Below are 21,922 nucleotides of genomic sequence, written 5' to 3'. Positions count from 1 at the left end.
AAGGAATCAAGCCAGATAATGGCTCTGAAAGCAACCAAAAGGGATGAACCCGAATCAGACTCAGAAGAGGACCAGGAAGCATACATGGTAAGAAAATTTTAAAAAAAATTTAGATCTAATAAGTTTAAAGAAATGCAGAATAAAAAGAATCCAAGAAATAGAAGAAGGATGCGTTGCTACCAGTGTCAAAAGGAAGGACACCTAAAAGAGGATTGCCCAGAACCAAAGAAGAACAAAGGCAAGATTCCCAAGAAGCATAAGAACCTAAAAGCTACTTGGGACGACACTTCATCATCTGAGTCCGAGATTCAAGAATATGCCAGGTTGGTACTGATGGCAAGCTACGAAGGACAAAGTACATCAGAACCCAGCATCGATAAAGGGGAAGCGACCTCAGATGAAAGCAGCAAAGCAGGGGGAGATTCATGTTTCAAGTCTGATATGGTAAGTGAGGTATGCCTCTTACCCCCTGATCAACTTTACTTTGGAATTAAATCTATGGCAAAATCCATGTATAAATTAGAAAATAAAAATACTAAATTAAAAAATAAAATTTTAGAAACAAAAAGAATTTTGGCAAAATCATACCTAATAGAGGATTTTGATAAAATAAAGTTTGAAAATGATAAATTAAAAGAAGAAATTGAAAAATTGAAAAACTCTATCTACTCAAATATTTCTACTTTTAGAAATTATAGAGGTTTAAATTGGTACTATAGGTTTCATCAAAGTCAAATCAGAAAAATATCAAAAGCCTATATACCCAGAAAATATTTAATTAATCCTGTAGGTAGGAACCTCTATTGGGATCCGAAAACATGTTTAACTTGAATTTAAAATTAAACTTAGCATCTTCAGCGAGAAAGTTAAACAGATAGTTTCTTTATGAGGCTTTGTCTAAGGAAGTAGTTGTTGCTCCAATAACCAAGAAGGCCTAGTGCCTCGCCACGACCTGGAAGCCAAAATACTGAAATCAAATGTTTAATTAACTTTCTGGAAAAAGTATTAAAGTTAGAGTTAAATAGTGCTTTAAAGTTTTTAAACATTTGTTTTGAAAATTTTGTTTAACTTAGAAAATGTTTCTGTTGCAAATAATGCTTTAAAAAGTTATTCAATTTGTTTTAGAAAATATATTAAAAAATATTCATATTTTCAAAAACTTAGAATTTTTTTTAAAAGTTAGAAAATTTTTACGTTGCAAATTAAAAAAAATTAACTTAAAGATTTTTTTTAGGTATCTATTCTGTTGCACAAAATTTTGTAGAAAATTATTGTTTTACTTAGAAATATTTGCAAACACTTAAAATTTTTGAAAAATTATCACAGTTTCTCTAACATAAATTTTTTTTTTATAAAACTTCAATTTCTATTAGAAAACTAATTTTGTTGCACATTTTTAACTTAGAAAATTAAAGTTCAAAATTTTCTTACTTAGAAATTTTTTTCCCTTAAAATTTTGTTTGTAAACTTCGATTTATGTTAAGAAAGTGTTTAAAATTTGATTCCCTAGAATTTTTACAAAACTTAAAAAAAAAATTTCTAACTTCATTTTTTTTAAGTTAGAATTTACCTTAGACTTATTAAAATGAACCCCATTTTCTATGTGATCAAAGGGGGAGAAGAATGTTAAGTCTAGGGGGAGGTATATCTTTTAAATATTGAAAAATCTTTGGACTTATTTGCATATTAACTATTTTTATTGCATATGTTTACCCTAGCTTAACTTGGGTTGCTCACATCAAAAAGAGGGAGATTATTGGAACCTCAAGGTGTTTTGATGTGATCAAACAAGTTAAGTTAGGTCCTGTTTTGTTTAACCCTTGTGTCTAAGTGTACAGGAGCTTAGGAACACAAGAAGTCGAGTGGAAGACACGACTAAGGAGAAGGACGACACGGGGAGAGAGCCGATGGGCTCGGTGCGTCCGAGAGACGAGGTGACCACGGAAGAGTACACCGGTGGACGAGAAGAATGTACGCGATGTTCAAGGGACAAGAAACCGGGAAGGAAGGCTGCTCGAGGAAAAGGCCGAAACTTGGGTTCGGGTGAGCCCTATTCCGGATGGCCAAGATCACCCAAGCTAGCGAAGCCGGAGCGAAAAGACACGGACCGAGACGAGCTGAACCGGAGAAGGAAAAAAGTCAATTCCTGTTGACTTTAGGGCTCCGGGCGCCTGGAACAGCCCAGGGCGCTCGGAACAGCCCAGGGCGCCCGGAACCCCTTCCGGGCTCCCGGACCGAAGATGTTGACATCGAGTCAAACTCGATCTGAACGTTGGGGGATAAAGTTTTATCCCCTAAGGGCGCCCGGAACCCCTTCGAGGCACCCTGACCAGTGCTATAAATATAACACTGATATGCACAGCTTATTCATTCAACTTGTAATCAATTTTTTAGTATTTTACTTTTCTGTCTGTGCTCTCAACGCTGTAAGAGGCTATTCCGCCCAGAGGAGATCATCAGATACTGCATCTTCTTTTCCTTGGATTAGCAATCCCCTGATTGCAAACCAAGCAAACCTTCTGTGTCTAATCTCTTTTAATTAGTCTCGTATCTTTATTATTACAAGTGTTTGTTAATTAGTCGATATATCCGAGAAATGTTAGATTTATTTTTGTAGGGCAATTCACCCCTCCCCTCTTGTCGGCCTCCAAAGGGACCAACACTTGCAACTGTTCATTCAAGGCATCTCCAATCAACTAAGGTGCCTCGAATGATCAACTTTTGAGTTGACTATTTTTTGACTCCGCTCGCTTATGTGATGGTCCAGCTATCCAGAATTGAGCTCACCCGAACCCAGCTCTGGCCTTTTCCTTGAGCACACTTCCTTCCTGTCTTCTCGTCCCTCGGACGGGTCACGCGAGCCCTTCTCGCTTCACCGATATATTCTTTCGCAACTCCTCATCTCTCGGATTCACCAAACTTGTCAACTCCCTTCCCGTGTCATCCTTCTCGCTTATTGCATTTTCTCATCAACTTCTTGTATTCCTAAGTTTTTGCATACTTAGACACAATGTATCAAATGCACATAAGACCTAACTTAACTCGGTTGATCGACATTAAAACTACTCGGTACTTACTATTGGGTTGCAAGCTTGCAAACAAAGTCCCATATTAAAAATACATGGGAAAGGTCATAGATTTATAAGGAAAAGATATTTCCATTGGTATGAGGTCTTTTGAGTAAAATCAAAAAACAAAACTATGAGGGCTTAGGCCCAAAGTGGACAATATCATGACATTGTGGAGATATATAAATTTCTTTTGGTCATAATAATTGGTATAAGAGTCCAGACTGCCAGAAGATCTAATCGTCAGTTATGCACAATAGCTATGGTCTAATTGAGCAATGTAAGTCAAATATTGATCTCAAAAAAGGAAGGCGGAGCTCCCATGTCCGAATCAAAAGGACCATGCACTAGGCAGGAAGTCCTAGTTGCGACTAGGCAAGGAAGCCCTAGTAGGTTGTGTTTGATCTTAGATGGCTAGAGGGGGGGGGGGGTGAATAGCCTCTTAAAAACTTAAACACAACTTTCTACAAAGAAACTTGTTAGCACAGCGGAATTAAGTAACTAAAACAAAAGGAAACAAGCACACTAACACACTAACACACGGATTTACGAGGTTCGGGGATAACTTGCCCCTACTCCTCGGCGTGTCCGTAAGGTGGACGACCCCTTGATCTTCGGTAGATCGCACCCCGGATAAATTCCGGCTAAAGATCCTCCTTCTCGGTGGAGTAATCTCTCCACAAAGTCTCAAGAAATATATATGTTAAAGCACAAGACTTATAGAGCTCGGTGGCAAAGAATAATGAACTAACGCTTACAACTACGCGAGGATCAGTGAAAACAGAGAACTCCCAGATCGCAGTATCACACCCGAGAGCTCAAGAACTTAGCACACCTCAACGATCAACAGAACTTTCTTTTTCTTTCTTGCTTTCTTGTTCTTTCCTCTCGCTTTTTACTGCTTCTTAAGCCCCTGTTCTCTGCTGTCACGGATCATGGTCAAACTGCACAGAACCATCGCTGCAGCCAATCCCTCTTCCTCCTTACCTGGTTCTCTGAACTCACACCAATGAAATCACAATCTTCACTGGTGTCTTCTGAGCTCGAACCAATCACCAGGAGTCAATCGGATCGCAGCCAGATCACACCAGTAGCCGTTGATGCTTCAAATGCACCATGCGCCGCGAATCACTGCAGAAAGGCCATTTGTCGTATTCCTCTTATGGACTTAATTTGAAATTAGGCTTGGAATGATACCTGTGATCCTGCAAAATCAAAAGCTAACAGCACAGAGGGTTATATGAATCAGCCAGATCAAATGCAGTGGAGGAATCGCAGAAACAAATTTGATTGGGTGTGGATCGGTCACCAGACCGATCCATGGACCGATCAGGACATATCCTGATCGGTCCACAGCTTGTCTGATCGGTCGTGGAGACCGATCAAGCCGCAGCTGGATCGATCTCCACGACCGATCCCTGCCTTCTTCTCTTCGCAATAGCATCTCCTGATCGGTCTCCAAGACCGATCAGATTGCACTCAGTGTGCTACTGAGTGTCATTAGATTACTCGGTGTGCTACCGAGTGTTTCCTGATCGGTCACCGGACCGATCGAATTGTTTCACTAGATCGGTCTGCGGACCGATCAGTCATCCAAAGTATCACTGGATCGGTCTGTTGACCGATCCAACGCCTATGTGATACTAGGATTGGTTCGAGAACGAGCTACCGAGCCCTCTCCGACTTCGAGTGCCAAGTTTCCAACGCCCCCTCTGACCTAGTCCGGAGAAGGAGCTGCCGAGCCCTCTCCAACCGTGCAGTGCAGAGAGCGAGCTACCGAGCCCTCTCGGCCTAGTCAGGAGGCGAGCTACCGAGCCCTCTCGACTTCGCGGGTCCGGAGAACGAGCTACCGAGCCCTCTCTGACCTGATCCGGAGAACGAGCTACCGAGCCCTCTCCGACCTAGTCCGGAGAACGAGCTACCGAGCCCTCTCCGACTTCGTCAGGTCCAGAGAACGAGCTACCGAGCCCTCTCTGACCTAGTCCGGAGAATGAGCTCTCTCCGACTTCGCGTGCCAAGTTTCCAACTTGGACTTTTCCCTTCCACTTGATCAACCTTGATCATTAATCAAACCGAGTTTAATTAACATCTGATACAAACTTAAATCAGTGTCAACATCAAAACAACAGCCAGGTCAGACTGTATCAACAATCTCCCCCTTTTTGTTGTTTGACAACACGATTTAAGTTTAGATCAGAAATGTTCTTATTTTCATAATTTTAGGGGAATCAAGATCTTTAGGGGAATCAAGATCCTCCCCCTAAGATGGATACATCACTAAGTCAATAACGGGAATCAAGATCCTTCCCGTTATCTTTTCCCTTAAAATCAAGCCTTCATACATCTCTAAACTTAGGTATCCTCTCCCCCTTTGTCAAACACCGAAAAGGTGCAAATGAGGTGACAAAACTCAAAAGGCTCCCCCTTAACCCATACTGTCTTTTTCTTAATGCACCTAGAGTTCCCTCTAAGTGTATTATATGACAGTAAGAAAGAGATAAAATACAATCAAGTCATGGCATAGGAACAACATATTAATATGAACTGAAGCATAAGGAAAAGCAAGAAATAGACAAATGAATAGCAAAAATATATGAGTAGCATAAGTATCCAGGTCAGACAAAGATATCCAACAAATAGCATCCAAAATACAGACAGGCAAAGTGACACACAGAATGTATCAATCAATATCCTCAACACGAGGATTATCATCATCTGTGGGAGGCACGTAACCCTGAGGCGGCATGCTGGAGCTCGAAGGTGGATGACCCAAGAAATGCTGCGGAGGTGGGTAGTTGGCCATCCAGCCCAGAAGCAGTTGCTGCGTCACCAACTGCTGACTGCGTAAGTCATCGTAGCGTTGGTCGATCTGAACACGCAGACCATGGAGCTCAGCAGCCAGCAGCTCATCGTGCTGATCGAAGCGCAAATCAGGATCGGCCTCATCAGCAGCAGGAGGAGGAGCAGCAACCTGTCGAGGAAGTGCCCGTGGTAACTCTCCCAGACCTCTCCCATCCTTCCACCGAACAGTCCCATTCTGTCCCAAGATACCGGACTTGGAAAATGCCCGTTTCCCAAGTCTGCAATCATGTTTGACCATCTTCACTATCCTACCCTTAGACACATCTATCTGAAGGGTCTCGAGCCAATCTGTAATTATATGCCCATAAGGCATATAAATAGTGGAGCTGCTAGGCTGAGAATAGGAGATGATCGAAGAATAGATGCTGGACATAATATCAAAATCGAGACGCCGACGCAAACCATAAAGCATCAGGCAGTGGTATGGTCGGATCTCTGCTAGAGGTTTGGATGTGATTGGAAGAAGACAGTTTGTGACTATCTTAAAAAGAATATAGTCAGGTGGAGATAGTCTCAGAGCCGCAAAAGTAGGAAACTCGACATCCAACTCATCCAGTCCATCCGGTCTAGGATGACCGAAGAAGTACTCATAGATGGAATCAGGTGAGACATCAAGTGGAGGAGGTAATGATTCTAGTAAATCAGGATAAATGGGAAAAGGATCTCCTGAACACCTTCGGCAACCTAGATACCCAAAGAATTCTACGATGGAGAAATCGATAGTTCTCTTAGCGACTCTGGTTCTATAAGCACCATCACTGGACTGATGAAGATTGTTGTAGAATTCAGATACTAGGTCATAGTTGATGTCCCTTTCTAGGTAGACTAACGAGTCAAGTTTGTAATATGCCAGGGTTTCGGATACAGAGGGACAAAATTCATCCATGTATTTTCGATCCACAGATCGACATGGGAGTAGCTTGAATGTCCTCTGTTGAAACGCTTGTTCAAACTGTCGGTTCGGGAATCTCGAAGAAGAAGAAGGTTGAGGTCGGGAGGGTGCCTGGGACTTGGATTTCTCAGCAGAGGACTTAGACGTACCCTCACCGACTAATTTCTTCCTAGATAGGTCAAAAATGGGACGTGGTCGGGGCAAATGGGAGTCCACGGGAGCCACAGAGTCGAGAACTGAGACAACACACAGAGATACACTGTGAAAAGAAATTAAAATGCCAAAAATGAATAGATTTCGGGGAGAAAGGAAATTACCTGGGCTCCATTTGAGGTTTTCGGAGAAGATGGAGAGAAAGTCGGGACTGAGGAGTGGTTCGGCTAGGGTTTTCGGCGTGAAATGAGAGGACGAAGGATTGGGGGAAGTTAAAGAGGGTGAACAGATCAAAAGATCGGACGGCTGTCCGATCAGGAGAAATCCTAACCGATCAGGGAACGTCCTGATCGGTCAGGGAGTGTCCCGATCGGTCGTGGAGACCGATCAGGGAGCTTCGATCAGATGTGGGTCAGTAAGGTCCCGTGCCAGAGCCTCCTGATCGGTCGTGGGGACCGATCAGGGAACCTCCTGATCGGTCCCCGGACCGATCAGAGGTCGATTGATATGTGCCAGGACCGGAACTCTCCTGATCGGTCGTAGAGACCGATCAGATACCATCCTGATCGGTCCCTGGACCGATCAGTGTCTGATAATCAGTGATTTCTGTCTCTGAAATGCATATCGAAAGCTCTGAAACTTGGTTCAACAACTTCCAAATTCAGAACCTAGGATCTGAAGAGCCCACAGATTATATTCAGTGATACCAATGAATATTTCCTAATGATGAGCTCTAATGATTTGGAATTACTTAGGGCTCGAAAGTTTCAGACACTTCATAACAAATGTGTTGAATCTCAAAGTTTCAAAACCAGAGAAGTTTGTTTTGTTTGTTTGCTGAAACTATGATCTATAGTGAACCAAGGTAATAAATCTGACTCAGGCTATCGGCTCAAATATATCCTTGCTATGAATAGTTACAAGTTTGTCAAAATATGTCAAGGTTTCTTCACCAACTTGTCCTATTTCCAATCAAAATCAGGAAGGTATCAATCAAGGGTATCAATCAACACATCAATAAGGTTAGATGATTTCTAGACACAGGTCCAACCAAGATTCCTTGGTTAGAATATATGAGTAAGATCTAGGAGCAAAATACACATGAATTATGTAATGGCCTTTCCCATACTCAATTTATGTCTCTTCAACCTAATTATTCAGGGGATGCATGATACATTTTGAATAATTTGGTTGATCCTGGCATCTCACCCCATTTCTAGCAAACAAAAATATTTTGTTAAACCTTATAGTTTATGTGAGATGTTCCCAAGTTGCCCAAATTAATTTCCCAATTTCTCTTGTCAATTTAATGGTCCTTATTGATCATGATGTGGTCAAAATGACTTATTGAGCCAAACACATTCCCAATTCCCTCCATAAATGACTAAATTCATTTTCCGGAAGGGGTTTGGTGAAAATATCGGCTAGGTTTGACTTTGACTCACATATGTGAGTGCAATGTCTCCCCTAGCTACGTGATCTCTAATGAAGTGATGACGCACTTCAATGTGTTTGGTCCTTGAATGATGGACTGGATTTTTCGTTAGGTTTATTGTGCTAATGTTGTCACACAACACTTGCACTCCTTTATATGAAAGTCCATAATCTTCTAGAGTGTGAATCATCCACAACAAATGTGATACACTCTCTCCCATGGCAATGTATTCAGCCTCAGTCGTGGAGAGAGCAACACAATGTTGCTTCCGACTTGACCAACTAACCAATGATGATCCTAAGAATTGGCAACCCCCACTAGTGCTTTTCCGATCCAATTTGCATCCAGCATAATCGGAATCGGTATAGCCTATCAAATCAAAAGACTCCGTACGAGGGTACCACAGTCCTACTCTAATTGTGCCATTGAGATATCTTAGAATTCTCTTAACTGCAGTTAAATGAGATTCCTTGGCACAAACTTGATATCTAGCGCACATGCCCACAGCAAAAAGTATGTCCGGTCGACTAGCTGTGAGATATAGAAGACTACCGATCATGCTTCTATATTGCGTTAGATCAACTGGTTTCCCACTCTCATCATTGTCAAGACGAGTGTTTGTCGCCATTGGAGTGGATACTTCCTTAGAGTCACTCATTTTGAATTTTCTGAGCATCTCTTGAGTGTATTTCGTCTGATGGACATAAATTCCATCTCGAGTCTGTTTGATTTCAAGTCCAAGGAAGAATGTCAATTCTCCTACTAGACTCATCTCAAACTCACTTTCTATGTGAGAAATAAAATCATTCAAATAGCCCTTGTTATTTGAGCCACAAATTATGTTATCGACATACACTTGGGCTACAAAAATATTTTCACCATCTCTACGCAGAAATAGTATTGGGTCTATTTGACCTCTTACAAAACCCTTTTCTAGTAATATGTCGATAACCTTTCGTACCAAGCTCGTGGTGCTTGTTTAAGCCCATAAAGTGCTTTCTTGAGCTTGTACACGTGGTTTGGAGCTTCGGTATTCACAAACCCCGGTGGTTGTTCAACATAGACTTCTTCTTTAATAAAGTCATTTAAGAAGGCAGATTTAACATCCATTTGATAGAGCTTGAAACCTCTATGTGCAGCAAAAGCTAGCATCAAACGAATGGACTCTAATCGGGCCACGGGAGAATAAGTCTCATTATAATCGAGACCTTCGACTTGACTATAGCCCTTGGCTACAAGTCTTGCCTTGTTTCTTACAACTTCTCCCTTTTGATTTAACTTATTTTTGAAGGCCCATTTAGTTCCAATAATGGTGGTCTTCTTAGGTCTAGGAACTAAGTCCCACACTTGGCTCCTTACAAATTGACCTAACTCATCTTGCATAGCTATGATCCAATCAGGATCGCGCAATGCCTCATCAACTAATTTTGGTTCAATCTCTGAAATCAATGCGACTTCATTAGACTCATTTCTAAAGAATGACCTAGTCCTAACCCCTTGTTGGATGTCTCCCACAATTTGGTCTTGGGGATGACTAGTGGCTATCCTAGATTGTCTTGGTGTTGGTGGTGCCTCATGAATGGTCTCACTAGGCACAGGCAAGGACTCAATATCAGGCAAATGATCAGATTGAGTTCTTTGTTGCCTTTGCTCATCATCATCAGAGTCAACTTCGACTCTTTCCATGTTTCGATCATTCAAACTTAGCCTTCTAAGTTCAAATTGAATTTCTCCTACATCCCTTGATTGATCATTTAAGTTAGGGATTTCTTCAAAAGCTACATCAGAGGACTCTTCAATCAATTTAGTCCTATTGTTGTAGACTCGATAGGCTTTGCTGGTGAGCGAGTACCCGACCAGTATCCCTTCATCAGCCTTGGCCGAAAATTTTCCAAGATGGTCCTTGGTGTTCAAAATAAACACCTTACAACCAAACACCCTAAGATATTTAATTGTAGGGGATTTTCCAAACCAAAGTTCATGGGGAGTCTTTCCTAAAAACCTATGTATCAGGATTCGGTTTTGCACATAGCAAGCTGTATTTACAGCTTCAGCCCATAAGTAACTCGGTAGTGAGTACTCATTGAGCATACTTCGTGCAGCCTCTTGTAAGACTCGGTTCTTTCTCTCCACAACCCCATTTTGCTGTGGGGTCCTTGGAGTAGAGAACTCATGCCTATATCCCCTTTCTTGACAGAATTCTAAAAACCTATGATTTTGAAATTCCCCACCATGATCACTTCTAATGGTTTTAATTGTTGTTGATTTTTCATTTTCAGTTCTTCTACAAAAGGAAATAAAAATATCTATGGTTTGATCCTTAATTTTCAAAAAGAAGGTCCATGTATACCTAGTAAAGTCATCAATAATCACTAAACAATATCTACTTCTATTTAATGAGATAACACTACTGCAATCAAACAAATCCATATGTAATAAGTCTAAGGTAGTAGTTGTACTTACAGCGCTTTTACCTTTATGAGGAGCTTTAGTTTGCTTACCCTTCTGACATGCATCACACAATTTGGTCTTTTGGTACTTGATGCTTGGTAAGCCTCGCACTAACCCTTTGTTGACCAGCTTCCGGATATTCTTCATGTTCACATGAGCCAACCTCCTATGCCAAAGCCACGATTTTTCTTCTTTTGACATGAAACACTTAGCAAGAGCATTAGTAGCACTTTTAAAAGAAACTTGATAAATGTTATCTACCCTTGTGCCTACTAGTACCGTGTCAAGTGTGTCAATGTGTTTGACCAGACATTGACTTGAATGAAACTCAATTGTGTAACCCGTATCACACAATTGACTGACACTTAGGAGATTAAAAGTCATCCCCTTGACTAGAAGGACATTCTTGATTTGGAGATATTCGGATATATGAATGTCTCCAACCCCTATAACCTTAAGGCTACCATTATTACCAAAGGACACATTACCTCTATTTTTGTTTTGAATGGTAGAAAATAGTGACTTGTCCCCGGTCATGTGCTTGGAGCATCCACTATCAACAAACCAAGTTGATAGACGCTCCCCCTTTACCAATGCCTACAAGACACGAAAGATAGATGTTTTAGGTACCCAAATCTTGGGACCTAATGCATCTACAATGAAAGACTTAGGCACCCATGCCTTTGTTACCTTCTTCCTAGTCTCATGAACCCTAGAAACATGCGATCTATGAAATTGGGTTCTTGACACTAAAGAAATAAAGCTAGACTCCTTAGGTTGGTATCCTAATCCAGCCTTGTTGTAGACCGCCCTTTGGGCATTTAGAATCATGTCTAGGGTCTTAGAGCTAGTTGAGAATTTCTCAAGTATTTTCTTGAGTTTCTCAACTTCACTCTTCAAGACTTTGTTTTCATCTTCAAGGAGCTCTAGATGTAGGTCATCAACCTCATCTTCCCTAAGAGCTCTCAAGTTCTCTACTTATTCTTTTAATGATTTATTTTCTGTTTTTGATTTTTTAAGCAAGGTAGACAAATGTGTAATAGTCTTATAGCATTTTTCTAAGTGAGAAGAGGTTACCTCTTCATCATCCGAAGATGATGAAGCCGCGGTTGAAGTGCTTGAGTCATCACTCTCGGACTCGGACTCTTCCCTTGCCATGAGTACCAATTGCCGAGTACTCTTCTCCTTCTTCTCTTCCTCCTCCGATGAGCTTGAGGAAGATTCATCCCAAGTGGCCTTGAGAGCTTTCTTCTTCTTGGCTCTTTCCTCCTTCTTTTTGGCCCGTTCCTCCTTCTTGAGTTTTGGACACTCACTCCGGTAGTGGCCTTTCTTGCTACACTCATAACATGTAACATTAGTCTTATCGATATTTTGATCATTAGGTTTACCTTTTCCTTTGTATCTTCGGCTTCTTCTCATAATTCTCCTCATAATTCTCCTCATGAAGTTGGCCATCTCGCTTGATGATGATCCGCCTTCATCATCAGACTCGGAGGAGGATGTAGATGAAGAAATCTCTTTCTCCTTCTTCTTTTCCCTCTTTCTTCTTCCATCCTTGTTCTTTGGTCCTGCAACTAAGGCAATACCTTTCTCTCTTTGACCTTTGTTAGCAAGTTCATGAAGCTCCATTTCACAAAAAAATTCGTCTAATTTAACAATGGAAAGATCCTTGGAAACCTTGTAGGCATCTACCATAGATGACCACAAGACATTCCTTGGAAAGGCTTTAAGAGCGTACCTTACTAGATCGCGATTCTCCACGCGTTCATCCACGGAATGTAGACCATTGATGATTTCCTTGAACCTCCCATGTAGTTCACTTACCGTTTCGTTTTCCTTCATGATGAGATTTTGTAGTTGATTCAAGAATAGGTCCCTCTTGGCTATCTGAGAATCTCGAGTTCCTTCTTAGAGCTCGATAAGCTTGTTCCATAAATCTTTTGCACTCGAGAATGGACCTACCTTGACGAGTTGGTCCTTGGCAATCCCACATTGTAAGGTGACTACCGCCTTGGCATCGGCTTGCCCTTTACGAGTTTGTTCAGTAGACCACCTTGATGAATCGAGTTGCTTACCTTCTTCGTCCTTCGGTGGTGTGAATCCTTCCTTGACCGAGAACCACATGGAGATATCAGTCTTGAGGTAATACTCCATGCGGCTCTTCCAATACTGAAAATCTGCTCCATTGAAGAAGGGTGGTCTGTTGGTGCTGAATCCTTCCTTCATGGCCATCTTCTTGCTCCTTTGGATGTTAGTCCAGATGAAGAGCACCAGGCTCTGATACCACTTGTTTGATCTTAGATGGCTAGAGGGGGGGTGAATAGCCTCTTAAAAACTTAAACACAACTTTCTATAAAGAAACTTGTTAGCACAGCGGAATTAAGTAACTAAAACAAAAGGAAACAAGCACACTAACACACGGATTTACGAGGTTCGGGGATAACTTGCCCCTACTCCTCGGCGTGTCCGTAAGGTGGACGACCCCTTGATCTTCGGTAGATCGCACCCCGGATAAATTCCGGCTAAAGATCCTCCTTCTCGGTGGAGTAACCTCTCCACAAAGTCTCAAGAAATATATATGTTAAAGCACAAGACTTACAGAGCTCGGTGGCAAAGAATAATGAACTAACGCTTACAACCACGCGAGGATAAGTGAAAACAGAGAACTCCCAGATCGCAGTATCACACCCGAGAGCTCAAGAACTTAGCACACCTCAACGATCAACAGAACTTTCTTTTTCTTTCTTGCTTTCTTGTTCTTTCCTCTCGCTTTTTACTGCTTCTTAAGCCCCTGTTCTCTGCTGTCACGGATCGTGGTCAAACTGCACAGAACCATCGCTGCAGCCAATCCCTCTTCCTCCTTACCTGGTTCTCTGAACTCACACCAATGAAATCACAGTCTTCACTGGTGTCTTCTGAGCTCGAACCAATCACCAGGAGTCAATCGGATCGCAGCCAGATCACACCAGTAGCCGTTGATGCTTCAAATGCACCATGCGCCGCGAATCACAGCAGAAAGGCCATTTGTCGTATTCCTCTTATGGACTTAATTTGAAATTAGGCTTGGAATGATACCTGTGATCCTACAAACTCAAAAGCTAACAGCACAGAGGGTTATATGAATCAGCCAGATCAAATGCAGTGGAGGAATCGCAGAAACAAATTTGATTGGGTGTGGATCGGTCACCAGACCGATCCATGGACCGATCAGGACATATCCTGATCGGTCCATAGCTTGTCTGATCGGTCGTGGAGACCGATCAGGCCGCAGCTAGATCGGTCTCCACGACCGATCCCTGCCTTCTTCTCTTCGCAATAGCATCTCCTGATCGGTCTCTAAGACCGATCAAATTGCACTCAGTGTGCTACTGAGTGTTTCCTGATCGGTCTATAGACCGATCATATTACACTCAGTGTGCTACTGAGTGTTTCCTGATCGGTCACCAGACCGATCAGAAAATTGAGTTTCACTAGATCGGTCTGTGAATCGATCAGTCATCCAAAGTATCACTGGATCGGTCTGTTGACCGATCCAACGCCTATGTGATACTAGGATTGGTCTGAGAACGAGCTACCGAGCCATCTCTGACCTAATCCGGTCCAGAGAACGAGCTCCCGAGCCCTCTCTGACCTAGTCCGGAGAACGAGCTGCCGAGCCCTCTCTGACTTCGTCTGGTCCAGAGAACGAGCTACCGAGCCCTCTCTGACCTAGTCCGGAGAACGAGCTACCGAGCCCTCTCCGACTTCGTCCGGTCCAGAGAACGAGCTACCGAGCCCTCTCTGACCTGGTTCGGAGAACGAGCTACCGAGCCCTCTCCGACCTAGTTCGGAGAACGAGCTACCGAGCCCTCTCCGACTTCGTCAGGTCCAGAGAACGAGCTATCGAGCCCTCTCTGACCTAGTCCGGAGAATGAGCTCTCTCCGACTTCGCGTGCCAAGTTTCCAACTTGGACTTTTCCCTTCCACTTGATCAACCTTGATCATTAATCAAACCGAGTTTAATTAACATCTGATACAAACTTAAATCAGTGTCAACATCAAAACAACAGCCAGGTCAGACTGTATCAACAGGTTGGGTGGACCGAGGGGCAAGAAGACTTGGTGGGTCGAGAATCAGACGTGGGAAGCCTGTGGTCCTTCATTTGAGGGGAGGATTGTTGGATTGCAAGCTTGCAAATAAAGTCCCATATTAAAAATACATGGGAAAGATCATAGATTTAGAGCATCCACATCAGCTACCCTATCCAAAGATTTTACCCTAAATTTTGGATAAGGTAACTAAAATCCCTCTGCATCAGTTACTCTATCCATTCCCTAAATTTAGATTTGATGAATAGTAATTTTCTAAATTTAGGGAATGAAACCTCTACCCTAAAAATAAAATAATATTTCTTTTTAATCTCTCTCCTTCCACTCAATCTTTTCCATCTCTCTCCTTCTACTCATTCCATAAATATAATAATAAAAAATGGAAAAAGAGAAGAAAATAATAAAAAAAATTAAGGATGATGAAAATTTTGTAGGTGTAGCGGAGGCCGGCAAAAGGGGGGGGTGAATTGCTGTAAACAAAAATAAAACTACCCTGCTCGTTCTTTCAACTCAATTAATGCAATAGTAAATAAAATAAAGACAGAAATAAAAAGCAAAAACTGAATTTAACTTGGTTACAACCAAGAGGGTTGTTAATCCAGGACAGTAAGAAAGCACACTAAGAAAATTCTCCTTTGCTGAAGGCGGAGAAGCCTTTTACACTCTAATGGCTCAGAACTATTGTTAGGAAATGCTTACAGAGTTGAATATAGAAGTTGTTGTGAATTCCTAGCTCCAGGGGCCTTTAAATAGCCTCTAGAAATATGATCTCGAAGGTCCAAGGCGCCTCCAATAGGGGTTCAAGGCGCCTCCAAGGGTTCAGCGGATAAAACTTTATCCACTGCGCAAACGGTCTGTTTGACCAGGCTTAAGGCGCCTTCATCAGCCTTGAAGGCGCCTTGAGCTATTTTATCCAGCTCAGCTTCTTTTGCGTTGGCTTTCTTCATCTTCCAACACTTCGTTCTTTTGGGTGATTTCGGCCAACCGAAATAGGGCTCACCCGAACCCAATTTCCGGCCTTCTCCTCGAGCAGCCTTCCGTCCCGGCTTAACGTCCTTCGAACGCCGCGCACGCTCTTCACGCCCACCGGAGTACTCTTCCGCAGCTCTCTCGTCCTTCGGACGCACCGAGCCCGTCGGCTTCCTTCCCGTGTCGTCCTTCACGCTAGCTACGTCTTCCGCTCGACTTCCTGCGCTAGCTCCTAAGCTCCTGCACACTCAGACATAGGGATTAAACACAAAGCAGGACCTAACCAACTTGGTTGATCACATCAAAACTACCACGGGGTTCAACAAATTTTAGGATATTTGATGTAGTGTGTAGTGAAAAGTGATTATCTAAATTTAATAAAGTGGGTCATTTATCCTAAATTTTAGATATAGTAATAGGAAAATTGATGTGGATACTCTTATAAGGGAAAGATATCTCAATTGGTATGAGACCTTTTAGGTAAATCCCAAAAACAAAAACTTGAGAGCTTAGACCCAAGTGGATAATATTATGTCATTATGGAGATATATAAATTCCTTTTAGTCCTAACACTTGCAATATCCACTGAACAAATATATATAAAACAACAATAACCAAGTCTTATTCCATTAGGTGGGGTTGAGTATATGGATTCTTTTACGCCATTGAGCTCTATCTCTTACTATATTATCATCTATACTTGAAATAATTGTATCTTATTTTATTATTGCTACCCAAGTTTTTTTTTGTCTTCCTTTTCCTCGTTTGATGTGCGTGTTTATCATAGTTTCACATCACATAACTGAAACATTTATTGGTTGTCTAAGTACATATCCGTACCATGTTAAACGTGTCTCTTAGAGTTTTTCCTTAATAGATACAACTCTAATTTTCTCTCTAATCTTTCATTTTGCATTCTATCCATTCTCGTATGTCCACACATCCATCTTAACATCCTCATCTTTGCAACTCATCTTCTACTCATGTGCTCGAGTCATAGTCCAACATTCAACTCCATATAACATAGCAGATCTAACTACAGTTTCGTAGAACTTTCCTTTAAGTTTTAAAGGTACTTTACGATCACATAAAACACCCGACGTTCTCCTCCATTTCAACCATTCTACTTGGATTTTATGTAAGACATATCTTTCAATCCCTCCATCATTTTGTAAAATGATTCTAAATATTTAAAGCTCACAGTTCAAGATAACTTGTCATCTCCTATTTTAATAATTATCTCATTACGTCTAATATTGCTAAACCTAAATTTCATATATTCTGTCTTTATTCTATTAAGCTTAAAATCATTCCCTTCTAGTATTTTCTGCCAAGATTCTAGTTTAATATTTACTCTTTCATGTGTTTAATCTACTAAAAGAATATTATCTGTAAACAACATGTATCATGGTACTGTGTCTTGAATATGTGCAATGACTTCATTCATAGTTACTGTAAAAAGATAAGGACTTAGAGCTAATCCTTGATGTAGCTCTATATTTATTGGAAATGTTTCAATTACTTCCCCTGAAGTTTTCACTCTGGTCATTACATACTTATACATATTTTTAATTAGTTCAATATATGTTATACTAATACCTTTTTTTTTAGAATTCTCTATATAATTTCTCTTGGGACTCTATCATAAGTTTTTTCTAAATTAATGAATATCATGTGTAGATCTTGTTTTTGCTCCCGATATTTTTTAATTAGTTGTCTAAGAAGATGTATACCTTCTATTTTCGACCTTCTAAGCATGAATCCAAATTGAATTTCTATTATCATGGTTTTCTTAATATTTTTTCTATTACTCTTTTCCAAAATTTTACATTATAACTCATTAGTTTAATACTCCTATAATTTACACAATTTTGTATGTCTCCATTATTCTTATCTAAGATAATTATAGTAGTTATTCTCCATTAATCAAATATTTTTTTTCATTTTCAATAGCATATTAAATAATTTTATAAGTTATTTTATACCTTATTTTCCTAGATATTTTTATACCTCTATCCGAATATCATCTAATCCAATGGTTTTTTCAATTATGTATCCCATTTAAAATTTGTTTTACTTCTGAATTTTGAATTATATGATAAAACTTTAAATTTCTATACTCATAAATTACTTAAGTTAAATTGGTCATCTAAACTTTATTAAAAAGTTGATGAAAATATCTCTTTCATCGTTCTTTTAATTCTCCATCATTACTAGTATCCACAATATTACATTCATTTTTAATACATTTTATTTGGATACGATATCTTATTTTACTTTCTTTCACTTTAGTTATTTTATAAATATTTTTTTTTTGGTTTATATCTCCTGTACTCCTATTTATGGATAACCAAGTGCCAAATTAACAGGCCTAAGAGTGTAAAGAAAAAAGGAAATGTCTTGAGGAAAAACTCTTTTGATACCTAGACATTTATATTGGATGTCAATGACTCAAAACACTTCCACAAGATTAAGGAAGTCAATCTTAAGGTGCATGCTTTGAAAATTAAAGGTGGTATGTTTTGTCCCCTAGGGGTAGTGGGTAGTTAAGGCATGGAGTTTTTTTATCATATGAGATTTTGACGTCAAAACTTGACATTTTCCAGCATATCCTTCTTCAAGCCTTGACCACTTATACTAATAGCTAATAGTAATTCGTGATTTATCTTCTCTATATTAACTTAGGAATAGATTGACAAGAATGCTAGGAGCGAGTGAATCACTTTTTGCCACGTGCTTTAAAAATTAAAGGCAAAACTCAGGTTACAAAACTCAGACTTTGATTAGGCAAAACATAGAACCCAATCGATTCTCTACCGAGTCCACCAGACATTCACTTGTATCGTGAGCCACTTGGGCTGAGTTTAAATTTCAGCCATTTCATAAAAAGAAAAAAAAAATGAAGAATTATAAAGGAAAAAATTGTCGCGATCTACAACAGTTAAGCTCCAGAGGCTTGCGTATTGAATTAAATATAATTTTATTCATAGTCTTTTTTTGTCTTGTGACAAATTAATTGGCCCTTTGGTAGCATGATAAGATCATTAAGCCCTAGTAGTAATCAAATTTACTTAGTATGTTGCGTCAACCTCTAAAGCCTTATCTTGCATGTCAGTCGTCAGATATTACTACCCTTGTTCTTGATATAAACAAATCCGACTCTATGAAGGCTAGTTTGCATTACTAAAACAATACGTGGAAATAAAGAGCAACGAGTTGGAAGCTTCAAGTCTTAATTACTTGTCCAACTCAACAACACTTCTCTTTCTTGCTTCGTGATTCCTTGGTTCTCAAGTTGAGCTAAACAGGGTGGTCAAACGCTTGATCTGACTTGATCTGGTCAACTCGGTATAAAGGGATTGGAACGCCATAAATCTCGGTCAAAATCTAGAGCTGGATCACATCCAACTTATTTGTTACGACAGAAGAAAGGTGTAAGTACAGCAGTGCCCTTTAATTTACAAGATTTCTTCTAAAGCTAACAAACTGTTACAAATGAGTCCAAGTAAAATAGAAGAATCGACCAGAACAGTGTCATTAATTTTTTTTTTTCACTTACTGATGGAACAATCGTTTAGCATAATCCGTATTAAAGATATTACAGCAAAACTTTGGAAGGCCGAATACCAAAAAGCAATGAAATTCCAAGGACTAAATACAAATTTCTTAATTTCATTATCATTTTAGTAAAAGGTTAATAATTAAGGGATAAAAGGGTCTTTTAGACAAATAAAATTTGTTCTCGAGGAGTCCCGTGAAAGCAACTGGCTGCGCTTTCTTCTCTTCCCCGAGAAGTCAACCCAAAAATGGAACAACAAGGTATTTCTCCGACGCGTAGTTTACTTCAAAATAGGAGGCGATCACAAGTATAAATTGTTGGAATTCGTTTGGCTTCTTCATTCGAGTTCATCTTTCCTCTCTCTTCCATTCTTCGACCAGAGCAAAGCTGCCACCGGTTCCCGAGGCATTGCAAGGTTCGCATCAGAGACTTGATTTTCATTCCCTTCTTCAATTCTTGCATGTTTGATCTCACTTTTACGCTTTTCCTCCAATCTCAGAGGTTTCTTTGGAGTTTGAAGATGTTGATCGAGAACTTAACCAGACTCCTTGTGTAAGTCGATTTTTTTTATTAAATTTAAAAGCCAATTCTTGTTTCATTTAATTTTGTGTTTTTGATCTGAATGAAACTCAAACAATGGCAGGATCTTGTTTGGATATGCTTACCCTGCTTTTGATTGCTTCAATATGCTAGAGCAACATCCAGGCCACACCAGGCAGCTTCAATTCTGGTGCAAGTACTGGTAAGTATGTCGGTATATTTTGGAAGTTTTTAGTTTCCATTTTAGGAAATAATCAGGAAAGGATTGATCAATTTGGAGAACAAAGCTTGTAGAATTGTGTTCAATTGTTGCTTGTTCTAGCAGTTCATGTTTTGAGATAGCGTGTCATTTTTTTTCTTCAAATTGAAAGAAAAAAGTAAGAAGAAAGCAACAAAAGCACACTGGTTTGGTAAAAGGAAGTTAGTTAGTTTTTAGCTTATCTACTATGGATTAGGTTTGCTAACTTTAACCTAATCTTCATCTACATGATTAGCTATTGAATTTCTTGAATTAATTACTCCAAATAAACTCATTAAAACACTTTGCAGGATCATTGTGGCGATACTGACTGTGATCGAGATGCTTGGAGATTTTCTTCTTCCAATGTAAATACTAAACATCCCTTAATTTTTTCTTCCTTCGTTATAACACTTTTGCCTAGCACATACCCTAACTCGACCAGTTCAGGTTTCCAATGTACAACCAAACCAAACTCGCATTCTTGGTCTATTTATGGCATCCGAAAACAGAGGTAAATGCAACTTGATGAGAGAATTGATCTACTGACCTTAAAGTAACGACATAACTTGAAACGGCTATTGGCTATTGGTTACAGGGAGCTGATGCTGTGTATGATACATTCATGCGGCCATTGTTGATGCAGTATGAGCCTGATATTGAAGAGAGGTTCAGAAACCTGAGGCTCAAATTTGGACGGCTACTCATCTACTATCTCAAGAACTTCACCGAGAAAGGGCCGATTTTGTTTATGGAAGTTCTTCGCTATGTCGTTTCTAAGGCATCAAGCAGCACTGAGGTACTTGATTGTTCGACGTCTGAGCATGTAAAAATTAAAATACCAATTTATGTTGCAATTTAAGACAATTTATTGATTTACTTTTGAAGGCAAATAAAAGTGTATCGTCAAAGAGCCGTTGGTCATTCACTAACAAGACAGAGGAAACATCTACCAAGAAGAAGAGAGAGGAGAACATATCCATCATGAAGAAGAAAGAGGAGAACATATCCATGAAGAAGAAAGAGGAGACAATCCCGAAGAGTCAGGAGAAACAAGGATTGGAGAGACTAGAGGAGATTGCTGAGATCCTACTTGCCACTAGCAATGAAAAGCAACGGCGAACATAAGATGTACATTAAAAATATAGATCATGTGTGTTGTATAGATGATGGCTTGCACTACTACGGCATCAGGCATTCCTTTTATTTATTTATTATTATTGTTTCCCAATTGCTTTCCAAAAAATTTGAGTTTACTTGTAAATTTGAGCAATCGAGTTGAGACTACACACGTCTCCAATGTCACTTTCCAAGCAACTAAAGCTAAGGATCCAATCTCATGGATCGACTGAGTTATGTAATACAAGTTGGCAAAAGGTGATTGTGCTTGCTTAGCGTCCTGTTAATCCATTTCAATGCTAATATGAAAAAGATAAATCATGACTATTAATTCTTAGAATAATATATTTATCTTGGAAGTTATGTAATACAATCTTACATGGGTGCATGTGTTCTGACTGGCTATGCTGTTATTGCGAAGACATCATTGGAAGTTCTGTTGGTGAATTTCGAGATCAACTAAATGTGTCTACAAAAGCATAAAATAAACTATTTGAAGCTATTCTTTTTTTTTTCCAAAGGTGAACATGAAGCTTACATTTTGATT

General features: G+C 40.0%; 1 protein-coding gene across 1 annotated transcript; it reads left to right on the top strand.

Annotated features, from left to right (window-relative positions):
- Positions 1 to 19,737: 19,737 nt before the first annotated feature.
- LOC122029621 (putative HVA22-like protein g) lies at positions 19,738 to 21,617 on the top strand. The gene is made up of 7 exons (XM_042588690.1): positions 19,738 to 19,893; positions 19,978 to 20,030; positions 20,122 to 20,220; positions 20,568 to 20,624; positions 20,707 to 20,770; positions 20,855 to 21,055; positions 21,145 to 21,617. Exons 2-7 carry the CDS (start codon positions 19,999 to 20,001, stop codon positions 21,382 to 21,384), a joined length of 693 nt encoding a protein of 230 aa, XP_042444624.1. The 5' UTR covers positions 19,738 to 19,893; positions 19,978 to 19,998; the 3' UTR covers positions 21,385 to 21,617.
- The last annotated feature ends 305 nt before the right edge of the window (positions 21,618 to 21,922 follow it).

Source organism: Zingiber officinale, chromosome 10B (genome assembly GCF_018446385.1).
Source record: "Zingiber officinale cultivar Zhangliang chromosome 10B, Zo_v1.1, whole genome shotgun sequence".
NCBI classification, from domain to species: domain Eukaryota; kingdom Viridiplantae; phylum Streptophyta; class Magnoliopsida; order Zingiberales; family Zingiberaceae; genus Zingiber; species Zingiber officinale.
This window is presented reverse-complemented; position numbering and strand designations above follow the sequence as displayed.

Coding starts and splice junctions, on each gene's coding strand:
- LOC122029621 (XM_042588690.1), top strand. CDS start 19,999: ATGTTGATCGAGAACTTAACCAGACTCCTTGT. Junction 20,221..20,567: donor CAATTCTGGTGCAAGTACTG/GTAAGTATGTCG, acceptor AACACTTTGCAG/GATCATTGTGGCGATACTGA. Junction 20,771..20,854: donor TATGGCATCCGAAAACAGAG/GTAAATGCAACT, acceptor TATTGGTTACAG/GGAGCTGATGCTGTGTATGA.